The 17186-nt window shown below is 49.9% G+C and overlaps 1 protein-coding gene across 3 annotated transcripts in view; it reads right to left on the bottom strand.

The window, feature by feature from the left end:
* The window catches only part of LOC120871145 (BICD family-like cargo adapter 1), an 82115-nt gene that overhangs the window by 13123 nt on the left and 51806 nt on the right, over nt 1-17186 (bottom strand). The window contains exons 3-8 of one of the 3 annotated variants that reach the window (XR_005722971.1): nt 14478-14594; nt 13552-13563; nt 11368-11514; nt 5871-6050; nt 5032-5250; nt 3899-4042 (exon numbers count right to left, since the gene is read on the bottom strand). Coding sequence is in view for 2 of the 3 variants with exons in the window: in XM_040250860.1 (XP_040106794.1) it covers nt 3899-4042; nt 5032-5250; nt 5871-6050; nt 11368-11514; nt 14478-14594 (807 nt within the window). In the remaining variant the exon portion in view is untranslated. The remainder of the gene's footprint in view (nt 1-3898; nt 4043-5031; nt 5251-5870; nt 6051-11367; nt 11515-13551; nt 13564-14477; nt 14595-17186) is intronic. The other 2 variants (XM_040250860.1, XM_040250861.1) reach the window with 2 other exon arrangements.

Below are 17186 nucleotides of genomic sequence, written 5' to 3'. Positions count from 1 at the left end.
GGCCTAGATCTGATCACCTTGACAGTGAAGCTGAGCAAAGGCCCCAGGACTAAGGCTGAAGATCAAGCTTCTCTTGAGATACCTTGGGCTCTATAAGCTGAGACAATAGAGCTGCCAACCCCCCAGGGTAGCAGCCACTCAGGAGCAAATCAGAGGACACACACCAGTGACGAGGGATATGGGACAACTTGTCACTATATGCAGTGGACTTTGCACTCTCAGGTGCATGGGAGGGAATGTCAGGGCCTGGCTCTCTGTGCGTCCATGATGCAGACAGCTCCGGTGATGAGCCTCAGAGTGCTGGGCATCCGCAGAGGCCAGGGCGTGCAGGTGCAGTGAGCTCTGAGGCAGACAAGGCATCAGGTGAGAAGCCCAGCCTTACCCTATTCTTAGCAGGTTCTGCAGCCTGGTGAGCCAGAACCCAAGACCCAGAAAGTACCTGGCAGAGACAGCCAGCCCTCCTCAGACCAAATGAGCCCTGACATGGCCGCGAGCCAGCCAGGTGTTCTGCCAGCTGAGTCGGCCACAGATAAAACTACATGCTAGGCAGGAAATGCCAACATGTCATAGTCTCCAGATAAAACTCTATAAGAACTTTTTGCTGTGGCCTGGAAAACCTGACCAAGGTAGAGACTGCCAGCTTAGGAGTGACAAAGGATTTACCCTGAGTTGCACGTGAATTTGATAAAAAGCAGGAATAAAAGGAACTATTCCCCGCCTTGTTGGGAGGATCAAATGAAATAAATAACATCAAGGGCCAGCTCAGAGTGTAAGCGCCACCCCTTCTCTCCCCGCCATGAAGGACCTTCCAGTTAACAGCTGGTTTATCTGCTGACTTAGGTTACAGCCACCCCTAAATCCACTCTTCCCCATTAAGGTGGGTGTCCTTGAAACTGAACAGCTTCAAAGGAAACATCCTGAGGTCATAATCATTTGAGTGCCTGCTCTAGGTAAGGCACTGCATGCACTAGACGCTTCAAGAGAAGATGGAGAGGTGTGCCCGCCCTGGAGCCTATCCATGCAGGCGGCCCACTAAGGCTGGATGGGGAAGGTGAGAAGGGAGGGTAACCGTGACAAAGCAGGGCCGGGGGCTCCCTGAGCAAGGGAGGCAGGTGAGTTTCGAGGAGGAAGTGAAACCTGATCAGGAACTTGAAGGATGAGGAGGGCTGTGTGTGCAGGGGAGTCTTCCAGGGACAGAGAACGACTGGGCGAAAAGACCCAGCTGTGGGAACACAAGGACAGCCCGTGCCATGCCCATCTGGAACCTACGTTTAATTCTGCTAAAGCAGAGGCAGTGAAAAAGAAACAATAGGAGCAGAGGCTGGACGGTGGGACACAGCCAGACCGTGGGGCCATGAGGGTTTGAGAATATTGCAAGGGGTGTCCCACCTTCAAGTCATGCTTCAGAAGATCACTCCAGACCATCTGAAGGGTGAGTGGCTGGGGACGTGATGACCAAAGGCAAGGTGTCAAAGAATGAAGTTCTGAGGGGGGCAGTGGCTGGGAGCATGGAGGAGACAGAACGTGCTGAGGTTTCAGAGGAGGGGGCACCCAGACCTCATCAGTAAGAGCCTCAGCTGCTCCTGGTTCACGCTCCCGAGTGTTCATGTCCCTGGAGTAACTGGCATGTGCTTCAGTCAAGCATAAAGGAGCCAAATGATGGGGTGGGACTGTTCTCTTAAGGTGCCTCCCAGGACCTGGTGTACTGCCTGGGAGAACTACTTGTCATCTTGCCCGGCAGGTCTTCCTGCCTCCGGGCAGCAGCTCCAGACCCCATGGCCAGCCCTCCCTGGGGAGCTGCAGGGATGGGGCAGAGGGGACCAGGCACAGCCAGCGAGGGCAGGAGCAAGTCTGCAGGTCTGGCTACGGGGCTTTGCCTCAAACAGGTGATGATTAATTAAACCTGGGCTCTCTTTTTAGAATTTGGGTAGGCTTCTGAGGGGTGGGGAACTGTGGCCACTTTACCATCAAGGTCCCACACACCTTTTACCTCTGGCCTCGTTTCCAGGAGAGAAGAGAACACCCAGGCAGGAAAACAGTGGGAGTGGAGGTGGGACCATCTGTTGGTGAGGCCAGACCTCAGTCCCACATCACCTGTCTGAGCCAGGCTCCCCAAAGGGTACGAAGCTGGTCTGACTCCCCTCATCTTACATCCCCCTGAGCCTCTCAGGGTCTTGGGACACAGGCAGGTGCTGAGCTAACTGCAGGAGGCACCCCTGCCTGCCCTGATGGCTGCCATTTCCACGGCCCTGGCAACGCCCCCTGCGTCACCCACTGCCCTGGGATTCGGTGTTCCTCCCAAGGGACGCTCCTGGATGACGCTCCTTGGCTGAGAGGTCTGCGGCTCTGACTGAGCCTGTGAGGCCGGATGAGCCCTGGCAGAGGCCCAACTCTGTATCTTATGTGGGACTGAATGTAACCATCTGCTTGATGGGTTTTTTTTTTTTTTGAAAGGGAATCTATAGGAATTGACCTAAATCAGTTCTCAGTTGAAATTTTAAGGAAAATTCTCTGGTAGAGATGGCTTCCTCAATATTAATTGTTTCATAGTAGACTCTTAGCAACCTCTACCTTGTGTTTCCGGGTCAAATAATGCCCTCTCAGGCTTCTAGAAGCAACAAAGTGGCTTTTATTAATCCAAATAACTTTAAGGGCCACTTTCTTTTGCATTTTATTCTTCCCGTTTGGAAGGTATGATCCCTCCTGCTGCCAAACCCTCTGGCCAAATAAATGACCACCAGAGGGTTTTAGGTTTTAGGCACAAGAATGTTTCTGGCTGCCCAAACCTACTCCCCAGGGCTTGGTCAGGAACAAGATACAGCTTTCAGTAGCATCCTTCTGCCCTTCTTATCTGGTCACTCACAAAAAGAAGAGAGCAGTGATGGCTTGTCTCCCAGTATCTTCCAAGAGAATAATACCAGGAAGTCTAATGGGCACAACCCGAAGGCAGAAGTTTATTTCTACAAGTTTCTTTACATTTAAGAAATACTGAATGAAGTGAAAGCCCGGCTTAAATTCCATCTTTCAGCAACCTCTTCCTGTAGCAGGAAGGGAGGACTAGCTTTGGACAAGGAAAGAAGGGGGTGGGGTTTAAAGGGGTACCTGTCTGGTGTCCCCTGCAAATGGGACAGAACCTCCATACAGGACTCCAGTCAAAAGGAAGAGCTTTTATTTATCTCCTAGGTAGATTTTTAGAAGCTCCTTTTTGGGTGGGGCTGCTCCTAAGCCCTTTAAAACTTTTCAGATGAGAATACAGATGTCCTTCTCCAGTGTTCTCGAGAGATGAGATCACGATCAAACAGGAAGGGAACAGCAAGAGCAGCAGTAAGTCCCTCGAAAGCTGAAAAATAGGCTGGCAGGGGTGACAGCACTCACAAAGAGAGCTCAGGCCCTCAAGGGATCAACTGTCCCCTGGTTTGCAAACTTCCTGCACAGAAGCTGCTGGACAAACATCTAAATGTGTCTTGGGAGCTGTGGCACTCTAACTATCAGAGTCCACCCGGTTATTCATGCTCTGTAGAAGGCCGGGAGTCCTGGAGGAAATGGAGGGCTATCTTAGTTGTGGCGGGATCTTTTTAGTTGTGGCATAAGGCATCTAGTTCCCTGACCAGGGAGCAAACCCAGGCCCCTTGCATTGGTGCATACAGTCTTAGCAATTGGACCACCAGGGAAGTCCCTTGGCTATTCTCATTCCTAACGATTTCACTGTGGTCTAAACCTGAGGACTGACTTTCCTTGAAGACACCCAGCTCATCTCAGCTTCAGGTCACTACCCCTGAGGGTCTGTCCATCACAACAGAGCCCTTCTCAGAGAGACATGGAGAGGGGGACTCTCGGGGGTCCCAGGGAGCAGGAGCCCCTGCACATCCTGCACTGGGCTGAGGACAGGGGTGCTCACCTGACTGTGCAGCTGCTGCAGCTCTTCCAGGCTTTGCCTCAGTTTACCCCTCTCTCCCTCCATGAGTTCCCTCAGGGCTCTCGAATCCTCACTGGTCTGCCTTATCTGTTCTTCTAAGGAGTCATCGTCAATTCTCCGGGTGCTCTGACAGCGGAAGAGTCAGCCAGCCAAGCAGAGAGGTGGTGAGAGTGGAAGGGAGTGGGGAGATGGTTAGTGGGAGAGATGAAGATGGGAGGGGAGCAGGGAGATGGTTCAGTTTGGGGAAGAGCAAGGTAAGGGGGATGGGAGGAAAAAAGAGAAGCAGAAGGAAGAAACAGAAGGTTAGAGAAAAGAGGCTGTCTTGCTCAGTGTCAATGTGCAGACAATAACTAGAAGTTTGTTTTGTTTCAGGCTTTGGAGAAGGAAAACTGCGCGCGCCAAGAGCACGCCTCCCTGCGCCAGCTCACTCTCCCGCTGGCCTGGCCTCCGCACTACAGTGCGCCCTAACGAACCACCTCGGCAGGACAGCCACCCTTTCACCTAGCTCCACCCAATGGGGGGGGAGAGAGACGCAGCCATCCTGCAGGAGGAGGTACCTGTCAAGAAACAACAGCCCGCAAGCTGTGGGTGTAAATGGAGGGGAAGTCTGGCAGGAATCTGACACGAAGCTGGAAGGCCTGTCTGCCCATGGGAATGTTCCTCTTCTGCACCAGAGGAGCTACGTCTGGAATTCTAAAGGGCCCGGCTGTTGACCGTCTCAACTTTCTGTGCTCACGTCTAGCCTTTGAGCAGAAGCTTCAGATCTTTTAAGTTTGCCTATTCACGGTTACCTCTACCACCAGAACCAGTGGGCAACAGAAGAACAACTTGCAGTTTTTACCAGGATCCAAATTTCTACGTTCACAGCCTCCCGGGAAAGCACTCATACTTGAGGCCCCGAGGCCTCATCCACACCCTGAGCCTGCAGGGAGGGACTCTGGCGGCTGATCAGACCCTGTGCCTGCTCCCCTGTGGGAAGTGCACTCCGACAAGGGGTCAGAAGGCATTCTTGCAGACTTTATTAGGTTCTGGGTTCCAGGGCCAACCTCACCCTCTGGACTTGGTTTCAGCCTCCAGGCCCTGCGGAGCCTGGAACACTCAGTGTGGCCTCTTACCGTGGGCTCCATGCCGTCCACGATGCTCTGGATCAGTCTCTTGAGCTCATTCAGGGCAGTGCGCAAGCTGCCAGCTGGTACGTCCTTGGCCGACGATGTCTCTGAAGACTCATCCATCGAGGAGTCCGTGGAGACGGCCGAGTCAGCACTGTCGTTTCCGCGCAGGTGTGAGCAGAGATAGCGGACCTGGCAATAGGCTTCCCAGAGCTGCAGTCTCAGCTGCTGGCAAAGAGTTATTTCGGTTAGGGGCTCCAGAGAAGATGGCCAGCGGCCGTCTGTTTCTAGTATACGAATCCGAGAACCTAGTTCTAGGAAGTGTTTTTTTTTTTTTAATTACTTGTCCCAAGAAACATATACTTATTGTGGGCCCCGTACAATTGCGTGCTTAGTTGCTCAGTCATGTCTGACTCTGCGACCTTATGGACTGTAGCTGCCAGGCTCCTCTGTCCATGGGATTCTCCAGGCAAGAACACTGGAGTGGGTAGCCATTTCCTTCTCCCCCACAACTGCACAGACTTCCGGTTCTTATATCCTCTGCCCTCAGGTCCCTCCCAGTTGCACATAAAGTACTTCTTGATATAGTCAGTTACTTTTGGAGGAAGTCCCCATATAATTAGGGGAATGAGTAGTTATAGGTAATATGAAAAAAAGCCGATTAGGTGAATCGCAAATGTTCCAGAATCCTGTCAATACCAGAGTTCTGAGGCTGATTAGTCAACAAGCATTTCCTAAAAGGCCGCCTCAGGACATCCCAGCCAGCAGGCCGAGGGGCTCGCGCACGTGCAGACCACAGCAACCCAGGCGTGGGGTGAGCGGGAGGGCCGGGGGCACGCCAGCACCTGCTCTCTCTCCTGCTCCAGCTCCTCGGCCTCCATGCTCTGCTCTATCTCGGACAGCAGGGATGCGCTGGTGGCGGCAGAGCTCTGCAGGCTCCTCTCCTCGGTCAGCTCCTCCACCTTCACCTGCAGCTGCCGGTAGGAGAGCCGCACCTCCTGCAGCTCCAGCTGGCTCTGGTGCAGCTTTCGGGGAGACAGCAAAGGGGGGTGAGGGGGCCAATACCCAGCTGACAAACCCACCCCGAACCTGACCATGCTTCCGGAACCCGCCACCAATTTACAGGAAAACACGGTGTGGGAAGGAGCAAGCTAGATGGCACTCAGGGTATGCGGTTGGTAAAATCCAGATGTGGGAAACTACAGGACAAACAGTCCAGCTTCTTCAGTAGGTAAATTTCAAAAAGGAAAAGACAAAAGGGGAGCCTACAGATTAAAAGAGACTTAAGAGACATATGACCTGACTGCCACATGCAGGCACATTTTAATTTGTATCTTGCCTCAAAAGAAAAATAAGAAAAACAATTATATTAAGATAACTGAAAACTTGAATACTGACTAGATAGCTGATGATATTAAAGAAATATGGCTAAATTTTCTAGGTGTATTAGTCATGTGTTTATGTTTTTTAAAGTTCTTATCTGTAAAGTATTCTTTACTTACAGATGAAATTACAAAAATTCTGGGATTTACTTCAAAATAATATGAGAGGGGAGCAAGTAGATGTCATGAAGATAGGGTGGGGCTGGCCAGGGATGAATGGTGTGTAGATCTGGACAGTGGGGTACATGGGGTGTCACTGTACTATTCTGAGTTTGTCTGAAATTCTCCAGAATAAGAAGTTGCACACGCAAACCTACAGGCATACAAAATAAGGCACCATTAGACTCTCACCAGAATGGCTAAGAAAAAGAACAGTAACAGAATAATAATATCAGGTTTTGATGACAATGTAAAATAACTAGGATTCTCACTGCTGGTGAGAATGGAAGATGAAGTGCGCCTCTGGAAGACTGTTCGGCAAGTTTCTAGGGAGTGAAATTCACATGTGTCCTTTGATGCAGGTATTCCACTCGTGGGTGCAGACCCAGTAATAAATGACTGAAAATGTACATGAGAGACAAACAGGGCGTTCACAGCAGCATTATCCACAAAAGCCACACACAGGCACAATCTGGACACCAATAAAAACAGAATGGATATGTTCACATCCTGCAGTACTGTACAGCACGCCACAAAGAATGCAGAAGAGCACACTGCTTCTCTCGGCCACAACAGGGCTGGACTTTTCAGACACTGATGTTCAGCAAAAGCCAGACACAAAACTATTTATAATGTACGATTCTCTTTATAAAAGGTTCCAAAACTTGAGATAAAAGTTAGAAGAGAGGTTTGCTTTTGAGGAAAAATCAGTGCGTTGACTGGGAGGGTGCAGGAGGAAGATTTGTGGGTGCTGACAATGGGTTGTCTTGACCTGGATGGTGTTTACACAGGTACCAATAAAAGGTTCAGTGGGCTATACATCTAAGGTCTGTATGCTTTACTATATGCACGCTGTACTTTGCTGAAAACGTGAAGGGGAAAAGGGTTGTTTGGAAAGGAGCTAGAAGTGGAATCTGAAGCAACATCTGGGCAGTAATACCAAGAGTTCCCAAACTCACAAGAGAGGCAGTCTCACCCTACTCGTGGATTACAGGTAAGGCCCTAGCGGGGGACAGATTTTAGGAGCACGTGTGTGATAAGATTTCCACAGCACGTGCAGCTCAGAGGAGGAGAGCGACGCCAATGTAGAGAGGGGACGGCAACGCAGGCATCACAACTCATGGGCCAGGGCGCCTTCCGTCTTTCACTGCCACTACCTCACCCCTCTCTGCATGCTCTGTGGCCCCTTCCCTGTGGAGTCCAAACAGGGCATTTGCCATCTGATGAGGTTATCACTGCTGAATGTAAAGGGAGACTCCACCACGGCTGCTAAACGCCACACTCTCCCTGGTACACTCCATCCCTGCACTTACTTTCACCACAACAGCCCCGAACCGCAGACTCAATCTGTTGGCTAACTCTACTGTGGATGGGAGCAGAATTTCCTACTGCTCACCCTGTCCCCCAACTGAAAACATACTTTGGGAGGTGGGGGTGGGGAGAAGAACTTCCTGGGATTTAAATTTAGTTAATCCTTTAATAAAATAGTATCTTTGGCCACCTCTGTTCATTAGAAAGAGGGAACGCCGTACTCTCTTTTCCAGACTGTCATCGAGGCAGGTCTGTGGCTCCTGGAGAGATGTAGAGCCCCAGGGGCAGCAGGCAGCAACTCGAAGCTCTGTGGTTCTGACCAATGGAGCAAGGTGCCTTGCAGAGCCTTCAGCTATCCCTCTGGGTGCCCTGGGAGCCTCTCCTCTGCTGGTCAGTATCAGGAGAACATTTGGCTAATGGCACCACTGGTCTGGGTGTGCCTTAACAAGGAAGGATTTGGAGCCTGGCTGCTCACAGAATGACAAAGGACTTGGCAAGCCTGCCCTGCATGGTTCCAGTGGGTCAGCAATACCTGCTGGTCCAGTGGGAACTCCTCCAGCTTTGGTTTTGAGGAAACTCAGAAAGAAAAAATTAGGTTTTTTTTTTTAAGATATGCCTAGGAAGCCTTTGGCACAATTACAAACAGCATATTAAATTGACAAAACGCTTTGCAATTATTTTCTAGACAACTTCCATATACATCTCAGCAGGGGAAGTTCAGCACTGACAAGTACAAGTTATTAGGCACTGGACAACATTAGTTCAATTACTCACGCACACTCAAAGGTGCTTAATTACTTGTAACAGCAAGAGAACAAACACCAGGACAGGTCTGCCCTCTCTGGTCAATAACTGATCCATAAATCAGAAAAACCAAACAAAGGAAGAGTCTATTAAATACAAGAACCTTTTAACATAAGAAATATCACCCTTTATAGAACAAAGATGAAACTAAATGTAATTTATATGTGTGACTGAGGAAGGCACCAAATGTCTTGTGTTTGAAGAGTATGTAAGTTCAAGCTTACAACACTCATGCCCTTAAAATGGGCAGAGGTCGGGGCACTCTCTCTCTGTCTTACGCTGAGGGAACTGAGATGGCTGATATTAAGTGATGTGCCTAACGGCACACACCCAGAGTCAACGAGGTCTAGACTCCAGGTCATTTGCTTCCTGGGTCCCCACAGGGAGCAGGGCCTGCATTCTCTGCTGATGAAAGCCACCCACTCCTTGGGACAGGCCCCTGAACACATCTGTAAGACGCTCACGGGTATGAAACAGAGCAGTTAAGTGGCCCTCTTGAGGGACAAATCCTTTACTGGGTATTAAGAGTTTAGCAAAATCCCTGCTTTTTAAATTTCCTGGGCCCTCAATAGTCATTTTTATCCCTCTCAGACTGAAAAAAAAAAATCAGAGCTGGATTTGATCAGTGTTTTAAAAATCTGTTTTTGACAGTAGAACCCCAATTACAGAGTGAGCCAGATCAAAGGGAGCTACTCTGCTTGTGGCAGCCTGTTGCCCCGCCCGCTCAGCCATTCTCTCATCCTGTGTCTGAGGAAAAGGATTAAAACCAGAGGATTAGAAACATTCCAAGGCCACTAGAGTCTGACTTAGGGCCATTCACCTGCTCTCTGAGCGAGCTGAAATTTCTATTTCTGTATCAGTACAGGCCGTTTCAGCAACAGAACTAATTAGCAACACCTTAAAGAGAGTTTTATATGACTAGAGGAAGAAAAAAAATTAGAAATAGTTGGGAAAGAAGAGATTTCAGTCCATAAATGCAGCTTTCCCCAATGCAGAGATCCCAAGGTGGGACCTCCCTGACCTGCACTCCCTTTCTTGAAGAAGCCCAATCAGGAGGCAGCGCATGTGCAGGGGGCCGAGGATGTGAACGAGCTGCGACTGGGGACTCTGGCTGCCGGAGAACATACAGCCCACGTGCCAGCCAAGTACTACACAGTCCACACTGGTCCTGGCTCGTCCTCACCCCTAGGTCTCCCATTCTTGATCTGAAATAAGGACTTCTCACTTGTGAATTCATGTTGAACAGAAGTTTGGTTTTTTTTTTTTTTTTTTAGGCAGGGCCATTTCCTCATTTTTCTGTCCTTCTTTTTCCTTCTCCTCTCCATACTCTACCTCGGAGAGTACCTCTCCACACTCAACCCTCAGGAGAGCCCCTGATGGGGTAATAAACGCTGCTGAGACACTGACTTGGAGAGGCAAGTGATACACAGAAAGTCATCACTGAGAACCAAGTAAAGCAGGCAGGAGGGCCCCCTTCTGGATTCTACCCAGGACTTACTACACTACTTAGGACAGAGAGTTCACCTTTCTTAGCCTCAGTTTTAGAACATATGCAAAAACACTCTGTTCTGTGCAGAGCAGCCAACAAACGTCCATGGCTATTATCACCATAAACTTTAAAATAAGAGCAAACTCCTTTCCATTTTGAAAACTGATGTGAGGCTTTAGCCAGCTTCATTTTCTGTTCCACACTTACTGAGGCCCCTCTTTACACAAAGTTCCGAGCTGAAGGTATAAAACACACAAAAAATGTTAATTTGCCCTTAAAGAGGCTAATCACTCAGAGGGCTGACCTTAGCCTAAGATGTCTCCTCATCCTACGACCCAGGGCGTTCCTCAACAGCCGACTGCTGAGCCCAGGGGCCTTCTGCAACCTGGTCTTTGGGCAGGGACCCACCGGGCACAGGACTATCCCTGGCTGGCCACCTGCACGCGAACAGCACTGCTGTGATCGGCTCTGCTCCCTGGCACACTCGGAGGACACCCCAGGGAAGCGGGGCCCGGAGCCACGGGCCCAGTGCTCCCAGGTCAGCGTGGCGAAGCGTTCTTGGCAGCAGATGCTGCACTGTTTCTGGGGAGGCTGAGTGTTTAAGGGGTTGTTTCCTGTCAAGTGTGAGCTTTGGGATTCGGCTGAGGCCTGGTGGCAGTTCCCAAATAAGGACAAATATAGCCATGAAACAATTTCTTTTAGCAAGGGAAAAAAGAGGCTAATTAGGCTCATAGAGGGGTTGGCCTGTGCCTTCGCTAGCAACTGGCAGAATCAGGATATGTCCTGCTGGGCTTGGTGGGCAGCTTCTGCTCAGGCAGGGCCCCCTGAAGACAGGGGCCTGGGGAAGCAGCAGCAAAGAGCACCATGAGTCCAGCCCACAGCCATGGGTCCCCCACAGATTCCACAAACCCCAGGAGGCGGAACAGCACTGCGGGGGCTCCAGTCACGCTAACAGCCCAGAAAGAACTCCGTGAAACTGCTCCTGGGGCCAGTGGCTCAGAACAAACTGGAAGGATGACCTGCTGGAGCAATGCACTGGTTCTTGGCAGAGAAAGAGCAGCCAGTTAGCCACGCCTGAGGAGACCATAGCCGGCCCGAGGAGAGGCCTCAGCGTCGCCCACTGCCCATGCACCAGCCCCTCCTTGGGGTCGGGCGGCCAAGCGTGCCTGGCCCTGAGCCCGCCCTCCGCCCCCGCACCTGGAGGTCCTTGGCGTGGCCCTGCCTCTCCAAGATCAACACCCGGTCCTGCAGTTCCTCCACTGTCCCCTGGAGCAGATCGTTCTCCTCCAAGGTGGCGCTGAGACGGTGCTCCAGCTCCCGCTTCCGATCCGACAGCATCTTGATCTGAAAGTGGGGAGAGTGCCACAGGGCAGTGTGGGGTTACACCCGGGCTGACGAGTAGGGCACGAGGGACCAGCCCCGGAACACGAAGGCAGGCGTCTCTCCAGCGCTCTGCCCCAGCGCCCCCACACCAGACAGAACAGCTGTGAACTCTCCAGCTGAGGAGGAAACCCCTCCCCTTCGTAAACCAGTCTGGGAAGGGGTGGGAGTCAAGCTTTGGGAAAGCTGGAATGTGGGGTGCCAGGTAGAGGCAAGGAAGCTTAGTGCTCTGGAAATTCCACAGATAACAGAGAGAAGGGCTCCACCTTGCTGCCCACAACATTTTTTTTTTTTTTGGGCTGTGTCATGCAGCATGCAGGATCTTAGTTCCCTGACCACGGATCAAACCTGTGCCCCTCTGCAGTGGAAGCGTGCAGTCTTAACCACCAGACCGCCGCGGAAGTCCCCTGCCTACGACTTTACTCCAACCCAACAGCTGGAGGGGTAGTGGAACCTAACCTGTGGGACCCTTCTCTCAAGTCCTGATCCTAAGACAAGGCCCAGGACAGCCCCTGGAGCCACCACACTCTCATATTCTTCTCTCTCTCCTCCGTCCTTCCCCAATTGCTGGCAGGTCTGGCACTCAAGGTCACGGCTCAGACCCAGGGCCCCAGGTGAATGCGGAAGCCCCAGGATACAGAAAACACAGCAGAGTTTTCTGCTCCTGCCCTGGGAGGGAACAGGACACTGATAAGTAAATAACTGATTTTACTCAAGGTATCTTCTGCTTCAGCAAGAAACTTGTGAATAGAAGCCATCTCTCTCCTTTTGTTAAACAGGCTGATATGTTTGTATGCCAAGTATCTAGCCAGCTGCAAGAGAGATACAGACTTTCTTTCAGGAAGGTCTGTTCTGTCTCTTCAGTTTCAGTGAGAAAACAGGAAAAGAGGAAAGAGATGCCAAGTCTTCTGTGGCCTCAAGGTTTGCAGGGTGAGAGACACCCAGCATGCCCCCAGGCCAGCGATGCTCCAGCCCAGGAACCCTGCCCTGCTCAGGGGGCTGCAGGAACCTTCCCGAGTCCCCTCAATTGCCAGTGGCCTTGGGGAACTTCTGGAGTCCAGCAGGTCCCCCGGCTCCTCCCATTATCAGTTCCCTGCTAGACTGATCTCTCACCCCATTTCTTGTGAGTATTCTCCTGGCGTGGTTCAGATGTGCTCCACGCTCTCTAGTCTAGCATGATGACAGTTCATAAGGGGACCAACCACAGATTGCTTCCAGGAGAGACCTGGAAATGAATGTCCCAAGTCCTCTGAAAGCTGCCTCCCCTCCGCTCTTTGGCTGTTCTCACTCTCTGCACTAGAATTCTTGCTCAGAGGGCACGACTCGTCCCTGGCCACCTCCCCTCCGCTGGATGGGATGCTGTCCTGGGGAAATGAAGTATGAGGCCTTTGTCCAGAGGGATCAGGTATCCGGCCAAACAAAGGAACACGGTCTCCCAGGTGTGAACCCAGGGAAGGACTGACAGAGCAGCCCTGTGAATGGCCCTGTGAATGCTTCTCCACACTGAAGCAACGCTGCCCACGGGAAGGGAGCTCTTACTCTAGCTGCGTTTCATTTAAGTGCCCTCTGACCTTCACATTTTCCTTCCTGTGGATCACCTTTGGTTCCCAAGTTCCATTCAGTCAAGTCATGAGGTAATCTGGTTCTGATATACAACCCCACCCCTTAACAGAAAACAAACAATCTCAGAAGTTCAGAGCTATGTGAAGTGACTTACTGGAAATAAACAATTTCATAGCTCGGCTTTTAGACGTAAAAGTGTTATTAGATGAAGCAGGGAATTGGCATTAGGTAGCCAACTCCCTCACCAGATCCTACACACCCTGGAACTTGGGACCCAACCTGGCCACAAACATTCCTGGGCATGACCCTGTGTCACGAGGGTCTAGGCAGACAGGCAACTTGAGGGAGCCGGACCTTGGCAGAGGTGGCTGAACAGCACGTCATGCACACAGACCATCACAGACAGGCATGCCAAACCCACCAGCACCAACTACTTACTTCAAGGACCTGCTGCTCAATACCCACAGGAATTCCAAGGGAAGGGAGGCAGGAAGGGAGTGAGACCCAGGAGAAAAAGAGAAGATATTGACAGACTTTAGGAAAAACCTCTGCGTCATGTATGAAGCAGGGGAGCAGCCGTCTTGGCCTCCTGGGTCTGACCACGTGGGCTGGTTCTTTTACCATGGTGGTGGCACTGGACTGTCCCTCAAAATGTAACTCAGTCAAAAGGCTGTTGTTCAGACACTTGGCTGAGGGATCTCGGGAGCAGAGGAGGTGGAAGCCTCCCCAGCACAGAAGGGCCCCTTCGGGCTGGTGATGTGACCCTTTCCTGCTCTTCACCTCCCCACAAGCTGCTTCTCACAGATTGGTCCCCTCAGTGCTACTTCCCCCGTCTGGCTTGCCCAGGGCAACAGACCCCGCCTGGCCTCTCGTATGCTTTCAATAACACTACTTTCTTCTAAACACCACACACAGTGCTTTCCATGTGTTAATTCATCAAATCCTCTCATCAACACTATGAAGTAGATTACTTCAACCCAATGAAGTAGATATTACTCTCGGTTTATAGGTAAGAATAATAGGTCCTATTTAGAGGGACTGAACTGGACCCAAATGGAATGGATTCTCTTTCCAATCTTCCATTTAGGATGTTTTTGGAGGGATCAACATATCCAGTAAAAAGTAGGTCATCCCTAATTTCAGCACACTCAGCAGTAACTCTGAGCAACCTTACTTCTCTAGACAACAGGCTCCCCAGAGAAACCTGGTCGAGCGATCCCCATTCAGTTTCTCACATACATCTCTCTCCAGAGATGTTAGATAGGGCAGGTTTTTGTTCAGAGGACTCCGTGTCTAAAAGGCCAGGCACAGCTCCTGCAGTAAGAAAAGTCCTTCCACTTAACATGGCTTCTCAGGGAGCTGACCTCGGCCTGAAGGCTTTCCAGCCTGATGATGTGCTGGTTGGTTGACGAGTTTTTCTCCCGAAAGTCTTCTCTGAGGGCGTGTACTTGCATGGAGAGTTGTCTCTCAACTTCTGATGCCTGTAAGCAAAAGAGACCGTGGGGCTGATTCAGAGCTTGTACAAAGGAAGGCCGTTCAGAATTTTGCCTTTCATTTCTCAAGCATCTCCTTGCAACTCTATTCTACAGGAAGTACAGATGAGAAAGAACCAGTTTCCTACGCCGTTCCCTTTGTTCTCTCATGCCCAAACAAGACTAACCCCTATCCACCTAAAGCATGAATGACTCTGTCTAGGTCTAAGACCACTTTGCTGATCAGAGGAAACAGGCCTAGAAAATAGTAAGTTCTCAAATGTTAGTTATTATCATTATGACTCTGCACACAGCAGAAGCTCCACAAACATCTACTAAATTGAGAGACAGTCTCAGTATTTTACAAGAAAGAATAAGACCAATCAATATACCTAAACCTTAGAAATTCCTTTATCTCCCCCATCCATTTCCTTAGTGGGGGCCAGGCAAATAATCTATCTTACTCCCAGTCAATGTGGGCACTATTTAAAATACCCTGTCAAGTCTGTTAAGATTTTTGCTGTTCATTTCTCAAGGATGTTTTCTACACCTTTCGGTTCTCTGGGGAGTGCTGGCTGAGGGCCTCCTCTCCCACCCTAATCTGTTTATTCTCTAATGTGGAAACCCAGCAAACACCAACTACCATTCAGTGTATAGGTGGCGCCTTCCCTCGAATATGCAGGAGAATGTTTTGAAAGAATGTGCCCTTGGAAAGATCCAAGCCCTGTCACCACCCTGAGGGCTCGGATAGCTCAGCCCGCAGCGGAGAGCCCTGAGTGCTGCCCTGGGGAGGGTGGCCACAAGACAGGGCAACTCACTGCCTCAGTGCTTCTCGGAGGCCAAATGGGGTCAGTAAGCTTTATGGGTTCTCAGGGGAGATCACAGCGTGCAGAAATGGTGAGGGAAGGGTTTCAGAGGAGGCGGGTGGTGATAATCTTGAAATGGTAGGTGAGCTGTTCAATGAGGCTCTCACAGTAATGGTCACACGTTCAATAGTTCCTTTTATCTTCAAGTGCTATGTAATCAATTGTCCATCTTTTTTTGGTCCCATAGATTCAACAAACATGCCCCCCTCCCTGCCCCCAACTACAGAGCCACAAGAATCAACCCACAGTGCTAATTTTTAAACAATTACAAGACACACAGCAAAAGAAAAGTCAGATCATCTCTTTTTTTTTCTTATTCTAATTTTAGTTTTAGACACTACCCCCTTATTTCCGAATCACTTAGAAACACAATATTAGTTGCTCCTGCCTAAAAATAACATGACTATTATTTACCAAGTGTTTACCATGTGCCAAGAACTGTGCTAAATGCTTTATCTTAATTGTCACAACCAAAGTGGGGCCTATCACCCTCACCCAAGGCAACAAGCTCAGGGAGGTGAGGGAACTTGCCTCACATCTCAGTGAACCACAGCATCAGAATGGTCAATTTCGGGTTATCTTACTCTGAAATTGTCTTCCCTGGTGGCTGAGACAGTAAAGCATCTGTCTGCAATGCAGAAGACCCAGGTTCGATCCCTGGGTTGGGAAGATCCCCTGGAGAAGGAAATGGCAGCCCACTCCAGTATTCTTCCCTGGAAAATCCCACGGAGCCTGGTAGGCTACTGTCCATGGGGTTGCAAAGAGTTGGACACGACTGAGCGACTTCACTTTTACTTTCTACTCTGAAATTAGGACTTGAATACTACCTTCTTATGCTGTACTCAATATGCCAGAAAATTTGGAAAACTCAGCACTGGCCACTGGACTGGAAAAGGTCAGTTTTCATTCCAATCCCTAAGAAAGGCAACGCCAAAGAATGCTCAAACTACCACACAATTGCACTCATCTCACATGCTAGTAAAGTAATGCTCAAAATTCTCCAAGCCAGGCTTCAACAATACATGAACCGTGAACTTCCTGATGGTCAAGCTGGTTTTAGAAAAGGCAGAGGAATCAGAGATCAAATTGCCAACATCCGCTGGATCATGAAAAAAGCAAGAGAGTTCCAGAAAAACATCTATCTCTGCTTTATTGACTATGCCAAAGCCTTTGACTGTGTGGATCACAATAAACTGTGGAAAATTCTGAAAGAGATGTGAATACCAGACCACCTGACCTGCCTCGCGAGAAATCTGTATGCAGGTCAGGAAGCAACAATTAGAACTGGACATGGAACAACAGACCGATTCCAAATAGGAAAAGGAGTATGTCAAGGCTGTATATTGTCACCCTGCTTATCTAACTTATATGTAGAGTACATCATGAGAAACGCTGGACTAGAAGAAACACAAGCTGGCATCAAGATTGCCGGGAGAAATATCGATAACCTCAGATATGCAGATGACACCACCCTTATGGCAGAAAGTGAAGAACTAAAAAGTCTCTTGATGAAAGTGAAAGAGGAGAGTAAAAAAGTTGGCTTAAAGCTCAACATTCAGAAAACGAAGATCATGGCATCTGTTCCCATCACTGCATGGGAAATAGATGGGGAAACAGGGGAAGCAGTGGCAGACTTTATTTTTTTGGGCTCCAAAGTCACTGCAGATGGTGACTGCAGCCATGAAATTAAAAGATGCTTACTCCTTGGAAGGAAAGTTATGACCAACCTAGACAG

Source organism: Oryx dammah, unplaced genomic scaffold (assembly GCF_014754425.2).
Source record: "Oryx dammah isolate SB20612 unplaced genomic scaffold, SCBI_Odam_1.1 HiC_scaffold_12, whole genome shotgun sequence".
In the NCBI taxonomy this organism is placed as follows: domain Eukaryota; kingdom Metazoa; phylum Chordata; class Mammalia; order Artiodactyla; family Bovidae; genus Oryx; species Oryx dammah.
This window is presented reverse-complemented; position numbering and strand designations above follow the sequence as displayed.